We start from the raw sequence: 18,540 nt of genomic DNA, 5'->3' as shown, positions 1-18,540 counted from the left end.
GGCTAACAAATCTAGATTTATTACTTGTAGCAGTGAGGGAGAACACACACCAAGGAGAATGGTTGGCACATGCTTAAGTGCTGTTATTACTGTGTATTCATCATTAGAATAGGCAGTTTATATACATTACTAGTGCACTGTATTCAACCTCATAATTATAGTGTGAAGCAGGATTGCTATCGTCCAGTCACTAAATCCTGTCCAACTCTTTGTGACTCCATGAACTGTAGCGCTCCAGGCTTCCCTGTCCTTCACTATCTCCCAGACTTTGCTCAAACTCATGCCCACTGAGTCAAAGATGCCCTCCAACCATCTCCTCCTCTGTCACCCCGTTTTCCTGCCCTCAGTCTTTCCCAGCGTCAGGGTCTTTCCCAGTAAGTGAGTTCTTTGCATCAGATGTCCAGAGTATTGGAGCTTCAACTTCAGCATCAGTCCTTCCAAGGAATATTCAGGGTCAATTTCCTTTAGGCAGGCTAATTGTGCCATTTCACAGGTGAGGAAACTGAGGCTCTGGAACCGTGAGGCTGAAGGTACCAGAGTTGGATAGGGGTTGGACTAGTGCCTTCTGGCTGCAAAGCTGACGGCCCAGCCTCTGCCCCACCCTAAGTGACCTTTCCTTTAGTTGTGTCAGCCGCTTCATGTCTCCCCAGATTTTTCTGGGAGGAAGTGTTATCCCTATCGTGTTCCTCATTCTTTGTGAGTTGAGAAAGAACAGGTCTGAGGAGGGGCTACAGAGGGAAATACGTGAGGTTATAAAAACCATCGTCCAGAGAAGAGCTGGAAAGGGGAACAGAAAGGGGAGAAGGATGGCAGAGATGTATGAACCCAAGGAGCCAGATGACTCTGGTGAGGCTGGGCCCCCGGTCTGGGGTGATGGTGGGGATGACAGGGCCCCAGGGTCCTAATGGTGCTGGGGGCTGGCATCCAGCTTGCAACTCTGAGAGCAGGGCTCCGCAGACTTCCAAGTTCACGTGCGTGTGCTCTCTTCTCTCCAGAGGAGGAGACATTTGGGGGCCAGAGACTGGCTGAGAGGCACCCTAGACTACTGCACAGTTTGAGGAGCTTGCCAGGTACTGGGGTGATTGGTTCAGGAGCAGGCAGCCGGGGGAAAGGGGGCGGTTAGGGGGTGGAGTGGGGGCAGACTCTGCCCCCAGCCCCAAACCCCACCCATCTGCTGGTCCTGCAGAGTGTGTGACCTGGGCCCCTCTGCTTCTCCTGTTGCTCCTTTTCGTCTCCCTGGGTTTCTTCACACTCCAGCTGACCACTCTGGTTCAAGGTGAGTGAGATTCGAGGGGCTTGGGGTCCTCGGTCCCTTTGGGTTTTCTCTCTGGGATGGTCTTTGCCCTTTTTCACAGTCCTTAGACCTACTAGGGCTGGGTCGTTCGGGCTCTGTGTCACCTTCTGTGTGACCATGGGCCAGTCACTCTCCCTAAGTTTGTTTCCTCATGTGAAAGGTAGCTCAGCCTCCCCGTGGGGAGACCTTGAAAGTAGATTTGGCTCAGGGTCAGTGCTTAACGGGGGAATTCTCTGCCCCGTTGTAGTTTCCAGGATCCGGTGTCTGCAGAGAGATTCGGGAGACCGTGAGAACAACAGCCTGGATAAGTGGCTGGACACCAGGTTCCGGAGTCTGAGTAGGGAGGGGGCTCTGGGGCTCTATAGCTGTGGACAAGCCACCACTGCCCGGGGGTGGAGGAGAGAGGGCAGGGGTGGGGGAGGGGACCGGACCCCTGCAAGAGGTCCTGGTGAGCTGGCGATGTCGGGCAAGTCCCTCTCTCAGCCTCAGTTTTCTCGTCTGTATGATGGGCTCTCCAGGTCACCTGACATCCACGCATGATGTTCTCATGGGGCTCTCTGCACAACACACACAGTAGGTGCGTAATAATTGATGTCCTTCCCCTGCAGCTGAAGTTGCACAGAAGCAGATGCAATCAAACCTGGAGGAGATCCTACAGCACCTGACCCGGATGAACGCCACCCTGGGTAAGGGACCCACACCAAAGTCAAGAGGAAGTCACAGGATGGTGGGTGGGGCTGGGCCACACCTGCTGCAGCTGCCAGGCTGAGGAGGGCAGAGCAGAGCTGGGGTGTTCCTCATGGGTTTCTTGAGAAACTGCTCTGACAGCTGAATAGAAGGGCCCAGCCCTGGGTTCTGAAGATCTGGAGCCTCGGAGTCAAGCAACCTCTCTGTCCCAACTCTACCCCTCCTCCCCAGCTGGCCTGTGCCATCCTTGTCCTCAGAACTGGGAGTTCTTCGATGGAAGCTGCTACTTCTTCTCCTGGACCCAGAGTGACTGGAGATCTGCCGTCTCCGCCTGTCTGCTTATTGGGGCCCACCTAGTTATCATCGAGAGTACTGAGGAGGAGGTGGGCCGGGCAAGGTCCCCCGAGAGTCTGGGCCATATTGCCAGGCCAACCAAGAACCTTTTGCCTCCTTCTTCTGCCCCTCTGAGAGATGGGCAGCTGGGGGTGGAGCGGGGGCGTGAGAGGTGAGATACAATCAGGGAAGGCTTCTTGGAGGAGGAATCATAATGGACTCAGGAAGGTCACGTGAGAGAAGAACATGGATGAGAGGAGCCCATGTATGGATAGGAAGGGAATTTAGAGTGCCCTTGAGGCTGTATACAATGCTTGTTGACTGAGACATAAGTTAAGACATGTCCACATGTGCATTACATTAACACACATCCACAGCCTCCATGCACGTGTAAACATATACAACTTGAGTAGGGCCTCTAGGCTAGACTGTGAGAAGAACTTCTATGGGAGGCGGGGGACCATGAAAATGTGGGCAGACATGGGAAGTGTCACGTTCAGGGATCTTCCTCCTGATACTCCTCTTCCCACCCACCCCCAGAAATTCCTGAACTTTTGGTATGCCAGAAATAATAAACCCACCTGGATCGGCCTCAGCGACCACCACAATGAGGGGTCCTGGCGGTGGGTTGATGACAGTCCTGTCCAACTCAGGTAACCTCCCAGTGACAACGGTCCAGGAGAGGTGGGCGGGAACTCCAAAACAAGGGTGCGCAAACTCTGGACTGGAAAGCATCACCTGAGAAGCTTGTTGAAGATGCAGAGTCCTGCCTTCCTCTGGGGGTAGGGGATAGGAGCTGGGTGGGACTCTGATTCTGTAAGTCTAGGTACAAGCCCAGGAATCTGCATTTAATTTTGTGTTAGTGTTGTCAGTCGTGTCAGACTCTTTGTGACCCCATGGACTCTAGCCCACCAGGCTCCTGGGTCCATGGAATTCTCCAGGCAAGAATACTGGAATGGGTACCCATTTTCTTCTCCAGGGAATCTTTCCAACCCCAGGGATCAAACTTGGGTCTCCTACATCGCAGGCAGAGTCCTTACCGTCTGAGCTACCAGGGAAGCCCACATTTAACTTTCCCAGAACTGATTCTGGTGGGTGTGGTGTTTGAACCCACATTTCAAAAACCCTGCCTCCGAATTCCTCACCAGCCTCTGGCTGGTACTTGGCAATTTGCTGTCAAGGTCCAGGGGCCAGCCCCTCCAAAATTGGGGGCGGGCACTGAGTGGAGTAGGGGTCTCATAGCGCTGATGCGGTTCACAGCTTCTGGAAAAAAGGGGAGCCCAACAACCACGGAGATGAGGACTGTGTGGAACTGCACAACGATGGCTGGAATGATGGCAGATGTGTTACCGAAAACCCCTGGATCTGTGAGAAGCCCTCGGCTCCCTGCCCAGACCTCGGAGAGTTGCTGCCTCCACCATCCCGCCCCGCCCCGCCACGCCCTGCCCCCCATTAGCAGAGATCAGCTACTGGAACATGCACTCAGGGTTCTTCTTGGGCCCCACCCCTTTCCGTTTTCCCCTTTGGTGAATGCCCATCCCATTACTATTCAGAAGACTTTGAGATCCTCTGAGACCAATCTCTGCACAAACTATAGATCATTTTTCTTCATCTGTCAATAGGCTCAGCTCCATGGTATCCCCTTAATGGTATCTGTCCCTCCATGGTATCCCCTTAATAAAGTCATACCTTGCATTATGTGTCCCACTGAACTTATTTTTGTTCCTTTGCCTCTGTTTCAGTTACTGTAGTTTGATAATCTGTTTGATGCACCCGAGGATATTGTCTTTTTTCAATATGATTTTCTCTCTTTTTTGTGTATTTGATTTCCCAGATACCATTTTGTTTTTTGACCGTACCACATAGCGTGTGAGATCTTAGTTTCCTGGCCAGGGATGGAATCTGTATTTCCCTCCCCCTGCATTGGAAGCATGGAGTCTTAACCACTGGACTGCCAGGGAAGTTCCCCACATACAGTTTTTATTTAATATAGTTAAATTATTTATGTTTGGCTGTGCTGGATCTTCGTTGCTGCATGCAGGCTTTCTCTAGCTGTGGTAAGTGGGGAACGGGATGGGGGGGTTGCTACTCTTCATTGCAATACGTGGGCTTCTCATTGTAGTGGCTTCTTTTGTTGCAGAGCTTGGGCTGTAGGGCCCACAGGCTTCAGAAGTTGTGGCACACAGGCTTAGTTGCCCTTCGGCAGGTGGGATCTTCCCAGAACAGAAATTGAAGCCCTGTCTCCAACACTGGCAGGCAGGCTCCCAGCTACTGGACCACCAGGGAAGTCCCCAGATAGCATTTTGAATCAGTTTGTAATTTTGGTTGGGAATATGCATATCTACAATATGTATATGTTTATATGTGTCTGTCTAGCTATGTGTTCATTTATTCATGAACCAATTGTTATTCAGGTACTTTAGCTTTTTAAAATGTATTTTATTAACGTATAGTTGATTTATAATATTGTCTTAGTTTCTGGTGTGCAGCAAAGTGATTTTATGCATATATATTTTTCATATTCTTTTCCACTATGGTTTTATTACAGGATACTGAATATAGTTCCCTGTGCTATACAGTAGGATCTTATTTATCTGTTCTATATATAACAGTTTGCATCTGCTAATCCCAAACTCCCAGGCTATCCCTTCCCCACCCGCCCTCCCCTATTCAGGTACTTTAAAAATGGCCTTCAGTAAAGTTTTATGATTTTCTTCATATGAATCTGAAAAAGCCCACTATTTCTAGGTGTGTGTTTTGGCTTCCCCAGTGGCTCAGATGGTAAAGAATTGGCCTGCAATGCAGGAGACCTGGATTTGATCCCTGAGTTGGAAAGATTGCCTGGAGGAGGGCATGACAACTCACTCCAGTATTCTTGCCTGGAGAATCCCATGGACAGAGGAGCTTGGCGGGCTACAGTTCACGGGGTCCCAAAGAGTTGGACACAACTGAGTGACTAAGTACACGTTCGCTTCCTATTGGTGCTGTAACAAATTATCACAAACTTAGTGGCTTCAGACAACACAAATGTGCTATCTTACACTTCTGAAAGTCAGAATTCCAAAATGGGTCTCATGGGCTTGATATCAAGTAGGGCTGACTTCCTTTCTGAATATTGCAGGGGAGAATCTGCTTTCTCGCCTTTTCCAGTTTCTAGAGGCTGCCTGCGATTGTCGGCTGGGGGCTCCTTCCCTCCATCTGCAAAGCCAGCCATGACTAAGTCTTTCTCACCTTGTGTAGCTCAAACATTGCTTCTTCTGTTCCACATTTAGAGGACCCTGTGATTACATTGGTCCCACTGGATAAGCATAGGATTCCCAAGTGACTCAGCGGTAAAGAATCTGCCTGCAATGTAGGAGATGCAAAAGACGTATTCTTGATCCTTGGGTTGGGAAGATCCCCTGGAGAAGGGCATTGGCAATCCATTCCAATCCCATGGACAGAGGAGCCTGGCAGGCTATTCCATAAGATCGCAAAGAGTTGAACATGACTGAAGGGATTTAGCACACACACACACTGGATAAGCAATCTAAACTCACTATTTTCAGGTAAGTCAATTAAAGACCTTATTTCTATCTGTTATTTTAATTCCCACTTTTCCATATCTCACATCCCCACTGCCTTATTCATGCCTCTCAGGTTCATCTCCCAAATAAACCACACCTGAGTGTGGGGTCAGCTGGTGGGCTAACCACTAAAGACACAAACTCAATAGAAACTTAATGCTGAGATAAAATTTATGAGTGAAAGAAGCACTGGAGTCCATTTATCTATTTTACTTTGTACTGTGAAATGATTTTAAGACTTAGAAGAAAAGTTGGGGAAATAGACACGAATTCCCAAATACTCTTCATCCACATTCCTCCAGTGTTAACATCTTACATTCCACAGTATAATGATCAAACCCAGGAACGTCAGGTTGATACACTATTATTAACCAAACTACAGAATTATTTGTTTCTTTTCCTGGCTCAGGATGTCAAATAGCATTTAATTGTCATTTCTTAGTCTCCGCCAATCTGTGACGGTCTAATCTTGTCCTGACCTTCATGCTCTTGACATTTTTGATGAGTGCTGGTCAATTTTTCTGTACGATGTTCCTCAGATTGAGTTTGCCTGGTGTTCCCCCCACCCCGCCCCTGCCCTCCTGTTTGTGCATTTCGTGCATACTCAGTTATGTCTGGCTCTTTGCAACCCAATGGACTTTGGCCCGCCAGGCTCCTCCATCCATGGAATTTTTCTAGGGAGGAATACTGGAGTGGGTTGCCATTTCCTCCTCCAGGGGATCTTCCTGATATAGGAATCGAAACTGCATTTCCTGCATCTCTTGCATTGGCCCACAGATTCTTTAGCACTGAGCCACCTAAAATTGGGGCTTCCCAGGTGAATCCACTTGTGATCAGGAGCTGCAGGAGACTCGGGTTTGACCCAAGATTGGGAAGATCCCCTAGAGAAGAGTATGGCTACTCAAGCCACTATTTTTGCCTGAAGAATCACATGGACAGAGGAGTCTGGCGGGCTACAGTCCATGGGGTCCCAAAGAGTCAGACACCACTGAGTGACTAAGCACACGTGTATATATATATATATATGCACATAAATTAAATTCCCTAATTTCTTGTACATGTTTGAAAGACAACTGGGCTGGTTATCAAATCCTTGGTTCATACTTTCATGCACTGAGTAATTTTTTATGTTCCTCCACTATTGTATTGCTTTGAATATTAGCTTTGAAAAGTCTAATATCAGTATAATTCTTATGACTTCATAAATTTCTTGATTTGGAAGACTTAAGAATTTTATCTTAATCTTCAAAATCAAGTAGACATATGTCTTCAAATAGACATAGGAATATGTCTCAGAGTTGACCTTCTGGACTGCTTTCCCAGGTACCTAGTCAGCCCTCTCAATGTGTAATTTCAGGTGATTTTCTATTTCAGGAAAATTTTTTATTATAATTTTACTTTATTTATTTGGCTGTGTTGGGTCTTTGTTGTATCATGTAGGATCTTTCATTGCAGCACATGGACTCTTCAGCTATGACTCGAGGGCTCAATAGTTATAGCGCCCAGGTTTAGTTGCTCCAAAGCAGTGGAATCTTAATTCCCTGACCAGGGATCAAACCCACATCCCCTGCATCACAAGATGAATTCTTAACCACTGGAATACCAGGGAAGTCCCCTATTTTGCCTTTCTAAAATTGATTGATTTTTGTTTTTGCCTGTGTGGCATGTATGGTCCTAGATCCTCCACCAGGGATTGAATCTATGGTCCCCTTAGGAGAAGCGTGGAGTCCCAATCACTGGACTGCCAAGGGATTCCCTATGACTTTAAATATTTGCTCTGTTTTGTTTCTTCAAGGATCCCAAAAAAGGGTGTATTCCTCCTTCAATGTCCAAAATTCCATTGCCATTCATTTCTCCCCCACTCTGAAGCTTTTCCATTTCTTTCTGTCATTGTCACTTTGTTTGTTGTTTTTCTGTCTTTCTCCGATGTCTTTTTATTACACTTTCATTTGAGTTTATTCTCTCTCGGATACTTTATTTAATCTGCATTTCTGAAATAATTTTGTCTTTTTCTGCCATTTCCTTCCCTAGTTGATTCAAATATCTCTTTATCACATCAGTACTTGGCTCTTTAGCTTTTGAATTAAAAAAAAAAATCTGGCTGCATTCTGCAACATGTGGGGTCTCAGTTACCTGACAGGGTGTCATCCCTGGTCAGGTAAAGTCTTAAACACGGGACTTGCATCAGAAGGTGAAGTCTTAAACACTGGACCACCAGGGAAATCCCTAGTTTTTAATTTTTGATGTATAATGATTTTTCATATCCTGAAATGTTTGTTGGATTATATTTAATTCTCTTTGGAGTGTTGGCTTACAGTTTTCTTCTATTTCCTGATTCCATTTCAGAGGAACTTTTTCCTTTGTTGATTTTGTCTGTATTTTCATTCTGTGCTGTGCTTAGTCGCTCAGTCATGTCTGATTCTCTGTGAACCCGTGGACTGTAACCCACCAGGCTCCTCCATCCACGGGGATTCTCCAGGCAAGAATACTGGGGTGGGTCGCCATGCCCTTCTCCAGGGGATCTTCCCAACCCAGGGATCAAACCTAGGTCTCTCGCATTGCAGGTGGATTCTTTACCATCCGAGTCACTAGGGAAGCCCAATAGACATCATAAAACCAAATTTTAGAAAGTTGAATTAAATACACACACACACTCACACATACATAATGTCTACAAGAACAAATCAGGTTGTTACTCGATCTGATTAGATACTATTTGAGAACTTTCTGGATATCAATATAAGCCTTAACTGTCAGAAATCTTTTTCTTTTCCTTCCTTTTTCTCAAGGTGCTTCCAATTACTCTCTCTGAATTTACTTTCGTCCTTTTTGTTCAGACAGGCAGCTCAATGGTGCCCACTTATGCCAATGCAGCAAAATTAACTTAATTTAGTGGATTTTGCCTTTGTTTGTTCTGTTTGTGGCAGAAGTAGGTGGGGAGACCTGAATTTTTTTTTTAATGTATTGGCATATTGTTGATTTACAATGTTGTGTTAGTTTCAGATGTACAGCAAAGTGAATCATATACATATGTCCACTATTTTTCAGATTCTTTTCCCATATAGGTCATTACATACTACTGAATAGAGTTCCCTGTGCTGTACAGTAGATCTTTCTTAACTATCTATTTTATTTTTTTAATTAGAATTTTAATTAGTTTATTTTTTGTAAGTTTTTAATTTTTGGCTGTGCTGGGCCTTCTCTGCTGCACTTGGGCTGTCTCTAGCTGCAGTGAGTGGGGACTACTCTCTAATTGCAGTGCCCGGGCTGCTCATCATGGTGGCTTCTCTTTGCTGTGGGGCATGGGCTCAGAGTGCGGGGCTCAGTAGTCGTGATGCACGGGCTTAGCTGTCACACAGCATGTGGGATCTTCCCGGACCAGGGATCGAACTTGTGTTCTCTGTATTGCCGGTTAATTCTTTATCCACTGTGCCATTAGGGAAGTTCCTTGCTATTTTTTGATTGAGTTTTTTTTTTTTTTTAATATTGACCTGCCTGAGCTATTTTTATATTTTGGAGATTAATCTCATGTCTGTTGCTTCCTTTGCAAATATTTTCTCCCATTCCCAGAGCTTACTTTTTCTTTTGCTTACTGTTTCCTGTGCTGTGCAAAGCTTTTAAGCTTAATTAGGTCTCATTTGTTGGTTTTTGGTTTTATTTTCATCACTCCAGAAAGTATATCAGTAACATCTTGCTGCAATTTATGTCAGAGTGTTCTGCCTATGTTTTTCTCTAAGAGTTTTATAATGTCCCATCTTGCATTTAGGTTTTCAATTCATTTTGAGTTTACTTTTGTGTATGGTGTTAGGGAGTGTTCTAAGTTTCATTTTTTTACATGTAGCTATCAAGTTTTCTCAGCATCATTTATTGAAGAGATTGTCTTTTCTCTGTTGTATATTCTTATCTCCTTCATCATAGATTAGGTGACCATAGATGCATGGGTTTATCTCTGGACTTTATATTATGTTCCATTGATCTATATTTCTGTTTTTGTGCCAGTACCATACTGTTTTGATTACTGTAGCTTTGTAATATAGCCTAAAGGTCAGGGAGACTGATTCCCCACCTCTGTTTTTCTTTCTCAAGATAAAGCAGGGATTTTTAGATTATCTCCATGTTCAGGACTGAAACTGTGCAGGACCCTGTCGGGCCCTGGGTGCAGAAGCCTTTCTTTTCACTATAAAAGACCCTGATGCTGGGAAAGATTGAAGTCAGGAGGAGAACGGGATGACAGAGGACAAGATGGTTGGATGGAATCACTGACTCAGTGGACATGAGTTTGAGCTAGCTCTGGGAGATGATGAAGGACAGGGAACCCTGGTGTGCTGCAGTTCATGGGGTCTCAAAGCATCAGACACAGCTGAGCAACTGAACAACAGTAGCATAATAACTGCAGAAACAGGAGTAAATGAACGAGTGAATGATTAATTGGTGTGGCTCACTGAAAGTTCTTTTTTGCAGTGGTCCTTGGCAGATCAGAGATGCTGTTCCTGACCCCATTCTCATCCATCTCTACCTTCTGTTGACTAAAAATTAGTCAAAATCTCAAAGTTAAGAGTTATGTTTTATTCAGTGGGAATTTTTAGGACTTCAAGGCCAGGAGACAGCCTCTCAAGTAGCCTTGAGCGAGCTGCTCCAAGGAGGTGAGGAGAGGAGCCAGGTTATATAGAAATGTTGCAACAAAGTGTCGGTAGTCTAAACATCAGAAGATTATTGTTAATTAAAGAAAACCAGATATCCCAATTAAGGATTTTAGTGCTTTCCCATACATGGTAAGATGCAAGAGTCTAGGCTTACTGAAAATCATTCCTTCCATATGCATCTCAGCTATCTGGAGCCAGTATCCTGTGTTTTCACACTTGAGCTCTGTTGGGGCTCACCATAGAGAGTGGCTGCAGTCTAATGGCTGTCAGATCACAGGTATGCTTCTCCTCCCGGTTGCCCTGGAAGGCTCCAAATGCTGATGACTGTGACACCCTTGTTCATTGATATGGCAAGAAATACTCCATTTCTCACTTCCCTTGTCTCAGCTTCATCCCATGGTATAAGTTGACTATGTAACTCAGCTTGGGACTTAGACCCACAAGGGATTCTCCAGGCAAGAATGCTGGAGTGGGTTGCCATGCCCTCCTCCAGGGGATCTTCCCAACCCAGAGATTGAACCTGAGCCTCTTAAGTCTCCTGCACTGCAAGTGTATTCTTTACCACTGAGCCACTGAGGAAGCCCTATAGTTGCTTTACAATGTTGTGTTAATTCACAAGCAAGACGTTTCTGTGGGTTCCCAGAAATGCTCACTTATCAAATGAAGAAATTTTTATCCTTTTCTTTGTTTACCTCAGCATTTTTTTTGTGTGTGTTTATCTTTTTTTCTTTTTTTAAAGAAGAATGAGCATTGAATAGATATATTTTGTAACTGCAATATGGAAAGGTCAAAAATAAATTGTGGAAGGTACTATTTAGACAAAGTTTTCAGATGTGTGAAACAATTCAATATATTGTTTAAATGCGCACATGATTCAGATATGATTTAATATGAGAAACACAAAGTTTGGGAGGGCATCTTCCTTGGGGAAGGAAGGAGAGAAATAAGACCAGAGTGGGTATGTGAGACTATCAGCTATAATTTATTTACTTTTAAGAAGATCTCATGGGGTTGCAAAGAGTCGAACACAACTGAGCGACTGAATTGAACTGAACTGAAGAAGATCTCAAAAACACAAAGAAGTCAGTACTTAATAAAGCTGAGTAGAAGGCAAGGTGTTTTTCATATTTAACCTTTGTGCATGCTTAATTTTTTTAATAATAAAAATGCAAAGCCAAAGCTAACATCAGTGACCAAAGCACAAGATATACTTTGCACCGAACCAGGTACCCTGGTCAATAGCAAGCTTCTTGTCTTTGGCGATAATGGAATTCACAGAGTGGTCTTGGCCTTAGGACTAAACCTCACGAGCTCAGTCCCTTCAGACTCTCCGTGACCCTATGGACTGTAGCTCACCAGTCTTTTCTGTCCATGGGCTTTTCCAGGTAAGACTCCTGGAGTGGATTGCTGCACCCTCCTCCAGGGAATCTTCCCAACCCAGGGATCAAACCAGAGCCTTCTGCGTCTCCTGCATTGCAGGCAGATTCTTTACCAAAGAGCCACCCGGGGAAGTCTGACTTTCACCTTCCTCCCACATTAATCCAAACCCCCTGTCTCCATGATCCAAGTCCTTGTACAATCTGGCCCCAGCTTGCACCCCAGCCTCAGATTACCACTCTGAATTAGTCTCAGCTTCTCTGAAGAGTCCTATGCCCTCTCTCCTCCCAATCTTAGCAAATAGTAATATCATGCTCTTTCATGCTCTGGAATAATTCTGGTTTTATCTTCAGGCAACACCTCCTCCCGGAAGTCCCACCGGATCCTCCAGGCTGAGTCAGATGTTTCTAGGGGTTCTCCTAGTCCCCTGTGCTTCCTAGAGTCATCACATTGTTTTCAAGTCCCTGGTCACATGTTTCCTATCTCCTTGCTCTCTCTCTCCCACTCCCAGGATGAGTCTCCATTCCCTTCCCTGGGTGGGGGACAAGGCTAGAAGTTAGAGGGCTGTGCCTGGTCTTGTGCCTGGGACTTCCCTTCCCTTTGAATTTCCTCTGTGGGAAAATTCTGAGCACGGGCCAGGGAGTGGGCAGCCTTCTGGTTGCCTGGTGATGGTGCACATCTCCCCTCTTCCGCCGCCACTCCCCCAAAGTGCCCTCTGTCTGGTGGACTGTTCCTTTCTCTGTCAGCAGTGCACAAGTTCTTGGTGGCCCTGTTCCAATGCTACCTCTTCCAGAAAACTTCCTCTTATGCCGCCCATATATGTGTGTGTCAGTCGCTCAGTCGTGTCGACACTTTGCGACCCCATGGACTGTAGCCCGCCAGGCTCCTCTGTCCACGGGGTTTTCCAGGCCAAGAATACTGGAGTGAGTTGGCATTCCCTTCTCCAGGGGATCTTCTCAACTCAGGGATTGAACCTATGTCTCCTGCATTGCAGGCAGATTCTTTACAAAGATCCAAGACAGCCAAAAATAAATAACAATGCCCTCCATAATGACTGACAAACCCATTCCTTCTAGATCCCTTCCCAAGAACATAGTCTAATTAGATTGTGCAACGTCTGTGGGTTTTTTCCCTTCCGTTTCCTCCTACTGAGCCCTCAACCCTCTTGAGTTCTGCTGTCCTTGAGAGCCCTAGAAGGAGGGTGCACCCTCCCAGGCTGTCCTGCCCCTCTGTAACCTCCTGCTGGTAAGGCAGTTGTCAGCTCCTGTTGATTCAGGTTCTATTTCTGATGACAAAGGCAAGATAAGCCTTGTGCATCTCAGAACCAGGGAACTTTTAGGAAGAGGAGCAGGAACCTCCCATCTTGTGGACAGGAACCTTGATCAGCCCTGCACGGCCTCTGAGCCCTGCTGACTTTTGCTGTTGTCGTTATCATTGTTTTTTGGCCACTCCATGCAGCTTGTGGGATCTTAGTTCCTGAATCTGAGCCCACTGCAGTGGAAGTGCAGAGTCCTAACTCCTGGGCCACCAGAGAATCCCCCAGGACTGTTGACTTTTAAAAACTTTATTAATTTTTGGCTGTATTGGGTCTTCATTGCTTTGCATGGGCTTTCTTTTTCTCTTTGCATGGGCTTTCTGTGGTAAGCAGGCACTACTCCTGTGGTTCAAGAGCTTCTTATTGCTGTGACTTCTCTTCTTGTGGAGCACAGGCTCCAGGCGCGCAGGCTCTGTAGTTGTGATGCATGAGCTTTGTTACTCTTTGGCATGTGGAAATCTTCATGGACCAGGGATCAAACCCGTGTCCCTTTCATTGGCAGGCAGATTCTTATCCACAGAGCCACCAGGGAAGTCTGACTGTTGACATTTAATGTCTAACCATCCTTCCCAACTCAGCACCATGGCCAGCCTCTCTGAATGGGTGATATACACCCTTGCATATGTAATACATACTTGGTGTGATTGTATGTGTGTAAGTTACAGAAATGTCCCAGAACTATATATCTCAAGTGGTTTCTGCTTCTTGTCAACCTAGGTCACTGGGATCTAGACCATGGTCACCTATGCAACTAGTTTATTACTCGTTTGTTTCAGAGTGAGTGCCCATCAGGTTCTTCTTATTCATGAGCAAGCGAAAGCATCACAAGGAAAATGGAAAGAACCCTCCGTTACCTGGGAAATGCTATTTGCCTTCCTATCTCTACCTACAGAACTTCTCTAAGTTAATAAAGAAAAAAAACCCTAAATCATCTCATAGAAAAAGATGGAAAAAGGATACAATGTATAGAAAAGCAAAGCAGAAGAGTCAATACATACTTGCAGATGCAATACATACTGCAGAGACTCAAAATCTGCAGGAGTCGGGAAACAGGGTCAAAAGCCACAATGGGGGGCGGGGAGCCACAGTGAGATTCAGTGAGAAGCAAAAGGGGTTCTCTGATAAAAATGTGAGGACTTTTTTTAAAAAACTAAGGCGAGGGGGATGTGTGGAAAGTAAGAGAGAGGAGTTGGGGGGAAGGGTGGATTGAAAGGATGGTTCAATCTATTAACAAAGGACTGAAAATGAAGGAATTAAGAAACTCACTCGACAAGTTAGTTTTTTTAATGGGTTGTTTACACTTAATGGCTATTATAAACAATGCTGCTATAAACATTTGTACACAAATTTTGGGTGAACATACTTTTTCTTTTTTCTAGGATAAACATCCAAGACATTAGTTGCTGGGTCATAGATAGACAAATTAGTTTTTAAAAAGCCAAAATAAACTAAAAGAAAGTAAGAATAGAGGATTTTTTTAATTAAAGTTGAAATAATTGAATAAAAATAAGAATAGCCATGAGTTTTTTTTTTTTTTAAACAGCATACGTTTATTATTTCAGTTTTGATGACTTAGAAATCTGAGTACAGTTTAGCTGAGTTTTCTCTTTCAGGAAAGAGAGAAAGTGACGTTGCTCAGTCGTGTCTGACTCTTTACGATCCCATGGACTGTAGCCTACCAGGCTCCTCCGTCGATGGGATTTTCCAGGCAAGAGTACTGGAGTGGGTTGACATTTCCTTCTCCAGTAGCCATGAGTTTTAAAGAACTTTTATACATATTAACTCATAAGCTCATAAGAGTCTGAAGAAGTAGAAACTATTAATTTTACTCTCCCATTTTATAGATGGGGATCTGAGTCATAAGAAGATTCATTGATTGTTCTAAGATTGTATTGGTCTGGCCAAAAGATTCATTCATTTTCTTCCATAAGATGGCTCTAGTGGTTCTTAGTTGTCTATAACTTAATTTGAAACAATTTTGTTAGATTGTATTGTGGCAGCTATCATATCAGCATGCATTTTTAAAAACTTATCAAAATTGGTGAATTTTTGTGTGGCCATTTTATATTGAAGGTGGAAGGAAAGAAAGCAACATTTTTAGCATACTATGCTATTATTTCAAGAAAGGTAAAAAGGCAACTCTTCTAGCCAACTCAATGGAAAAGACCTTGATGCTGGGAAAGATTAAGGACAGGAGGAGAAGGGGGCAACAGAGGATTAGATAGTTGGGTAGCATCACTGACTCAAGGACACGAGTTTGAGTAAACTGCGGGAGACAGTGAAGGACAGGGAAGCCTGGTGTGCTTCAGTCCATGGAGTTGCAAAGAGTTGGACACGACTTAGTGGCTGAATAACAACAAAAAACATAACCGAAATGCAAAGAGATTTGTGCAGCGTATGGAGAAGGTGCTGTGAACGTGTCAGTAGTGGTCTGCGAAGTTTTGTGCTAGAGATTTCCTGCTGAACGTTGTTCCATAGTCAGGTAGAACAGTTGAAATGGGTATCAATCAAATCAATACATTCATTGAGAATAATCAATGCTATACCATGTGAGAGATAGCCAACATACTCAAAGTATTCAAGTCAAGTGTTGAAAATCATTTGCACCAGCTTGGCTATGTTAATCACTTTGATGTTTGGGCTCCACGTAAGTTAATGGGAAAAAACTTTCTTCACTGTATATCCGCATGCAATTCTCTACTGAAACGTAACAATAATGTTCCATTGTTTTAAATGACAGTAGAAGTTTTAAAAAATATGTATTTATTTTTGCCTATGCTGAGTCTTCATTGTGGGACACAGGCTTCTCACTGCCATGGCGTCTCTTGTTGCAGACCATGGGCTCGAGGGCTTCAGTACTTGCAGCATGGGGGCTCAATCATTGTAGGGCATGGGTTTAGTTGCTCCATGGCATGTGAGATCTTCCCCGACCAGGGATCGAGCCCATTTCCCCTGCATGGGCAAGTGGATTCTTAACCACCGGATGACCAGGGAAGTCTGAAACCATTCCATTTTTCAAACAAATTGTGATAGGCGATAAAAAGTGGATACTGCATGATAGTCAATAATGTGGAATGGAATAGATTTGGGGGCAAGTGAAATGAACTACCATCAATTACAGCAAAGGCCAGTCTTCATCCAAAGAAGGTGAGGACGTGTATATGGTGGGATTGGAAGGGTGTCCTTTACATGGGTTCCTTTTGGAAAACCCTAACCCTAACCCTAACCCTAAAATGATTAACTCCAACAACTACTTCTCCCAACTAGACCAGCTGAAAGCAGCATTCTGTGAAAAGCATCAGGAATTAGTCAACAGAAAACCCATAATCTTCCATTAAGATAACACAAGACCACATGTTTCTTTGATGACCAGGCAAAAACTATAAGTGCTTGACCAGGAATTTCTGATTCATCTGCTGTATTCGCCAGACATTGAATCTTCAGATGTCCATTTAGTTCAATCTTTACAAAACTTTCTTAATGGAAAATTTTCTCTTCCCTGGAAGACTGTAAAAAGCACCTGGAACAGTTCTTTGCCAAAAAAGATAAGTTTTGGGAAGATGGAATTATGAAGTTGCCTGAAAAATGGCCGAAGGTAGTGAAACAAAATAGTGAATATGCTGTTCAATAAAGTTATTGGTAAAAATATAAAACTGTGTCTTTTAGCTTTACTTTTAAAACCAAAGAAACTTTTTGGCCAACCCAATACATCTCGTAAAGGGTATGCTTGGGATTTAAACCCAGGAAGTTTGACTCAACTAGTAAATAACACCATATCTTTAAACCAAAAATAGTAGAAAGAACAAAACAGAACCTATTTTTTAGAATCAGACTAGCCCATGGGGTATATCTAAGGTAAGCCTGGAATGGATATAAAAGTACAACAAAAATAGAACAGCAATTAAAATAATTTTTTAAAACCCCATTGTGTGTGCTTATATGGTAATATACTGAAAGATCTGGGGAAAACAGCTTCTTAAGGAAACATGACCCAAATAAAAGTTGAATTTCTGAAAATGTAGTTTAGGGACTTCCCTGGTGGTCCAGTGGTTAAGAATCCGCCTCCCAAGGCAGGGGACTTCTGTTTGATCTCTGGTCTGGGAAGGAAGGTCCCAAATGCCCAGGAGCAACTGCTGAGCCCTCACTCCACAACTAGAGAGTCTGTGCGCTGCAATAAGGGACCCCATGTGACACAAATGAAGATCCATATGCCACAACTAAGAACAGACACAGCCAAATAAATAATAAATAGATAAAAATTTTAAAAAAGAATTTTAAAAAAAATTTAAAAGCCAAATAAATAATAAATATATAAATAATAGATTAAAATAGCTGAATTTACTAATCATTCTTTTGTCTTCTCGATATTTTGACCAAGAAATCCTTTCTACCTGGATATTTCCCCCAACGTCTTGCTTTTCAAATATTTAGATTTAGATACAACTGAGCTGGAGTTGGCTATCTTATTTGCCATGACTTGGCCTTCCACAGGGCATGGGACACGGTAGGCACTCAAGAAATATTTGTTAAAGGGATTCACGAGAGGCCAGAGTAGCCAGTCATTAAATATCTATTCAAAGAGTTTGGGCAAAGCTTAAGGTAATGAGTTCCTGGGATGGTGGATATCGGTCTGCATCTCAGCCCACACGTCCCTTGGTGAGAGTAAGTGCAGAGAGACAGCTTTGGCTTCTGGGTACCTGGATCCAGAAGGCTGCCCGTCTCATTGGTCAACCCATAGAGACTGGTCTTCAGAAGCACCACGGCGTGATCTGGAAAGGAGTTGCAAAAGTCGGCTGAAAAGTCCCAGTCTCCATTTGGGGTGGAAGCCTTTTTCTTAGTCTCCTCCCTTTTGGTTTTTCGAGTCACTAAAGATTCTTGGACAATTCAAGAGAAAGGAGGGAAAAATCTGAGCTTGCGAATTAGGAAAGTAGGAGAGAAAGTCATTGATTAGAAAATGAAATGAGTTTATGGAACATTTTGTTCTAGTAACATAGTAATTGGAATTCTTGGCTTCATGTGTGACTTCTATGCGGGCAGAAATTGCAGCTGCTTCTTTTTGACATCTACAGCTCCTCGGACTGGGTCTGGCACTTACGAGGTGTTAAATGAATGTTTGTTAAATAAATGAGAGTAAATATCGAAGATTTAGCACCTGCTCTTCCCTTTGGTTGAAATGTGCTTCCTCCAATATATTGAGACTATTCTCTTGTTTCTTTTGGATCTGTGCTTAAATGTTGCCCCTGCCTTCCTTCCTTCTTTCCTCGAGTCCTCCCTCCCTCCCTCCCTTCCTAACTCTTTCCTCTCTCTCTCTTTCTGCCTTAATTG

General features: G+C 44.1%; 1 protein-coding gene across 1 annotated transcript; it reads left to right on the top strand.

Moving 5' to 3' along the window:
* Window positions 1-708: 708 nt before the first annotated feature.
* LOC136166581 (CD209 antigen-like protein C) lies at window positions 709-4,014 on the top strand. The gene is made up of 8 exons (XM_065933034.1): window positions 709-846; window positions 996-1,070; window positions 1,187-1,276; window positions 1,542-1,631; window positions 1,903-1,980; window positions 2,213-2,364; window positions 2,855-2,967; window positions 3,575-4,014. The coding sequence occupies exons 1-8, from the start codon at window positions 807-809 to the stop codon at window positions 3,768-3,770; spliced, it is 834 nt and encodes a 277-aa protein (XP_065789106.1). The 5' UTR covers window positions 709-806; the 3' UTR covers window positions 3,771-4,014.
* The last annotated feature ends 14,526 nt before the right edge of the window (window positions 4,015-18,540 follow it).

Source organism: Muntiacus reevesi, chromosome 1, assembly GCF_963930625.1.
Source record: "Muntiacus reevesi chromosome 1, mMunRee1.1, whole genome shotgun sequence".
NCBI classification, from domain to species: Eukaryota; Metazoa; Chordata; class Mammalia; order Artiodactyla; family Cervidae; genus Muntiacus; species Muntiacus reevesi.
The sequence above is the reverse complement of the archived record's forward strand: the minus strand, read 5'-3'. Positions and strand labels throughout refer to the sequence as shown.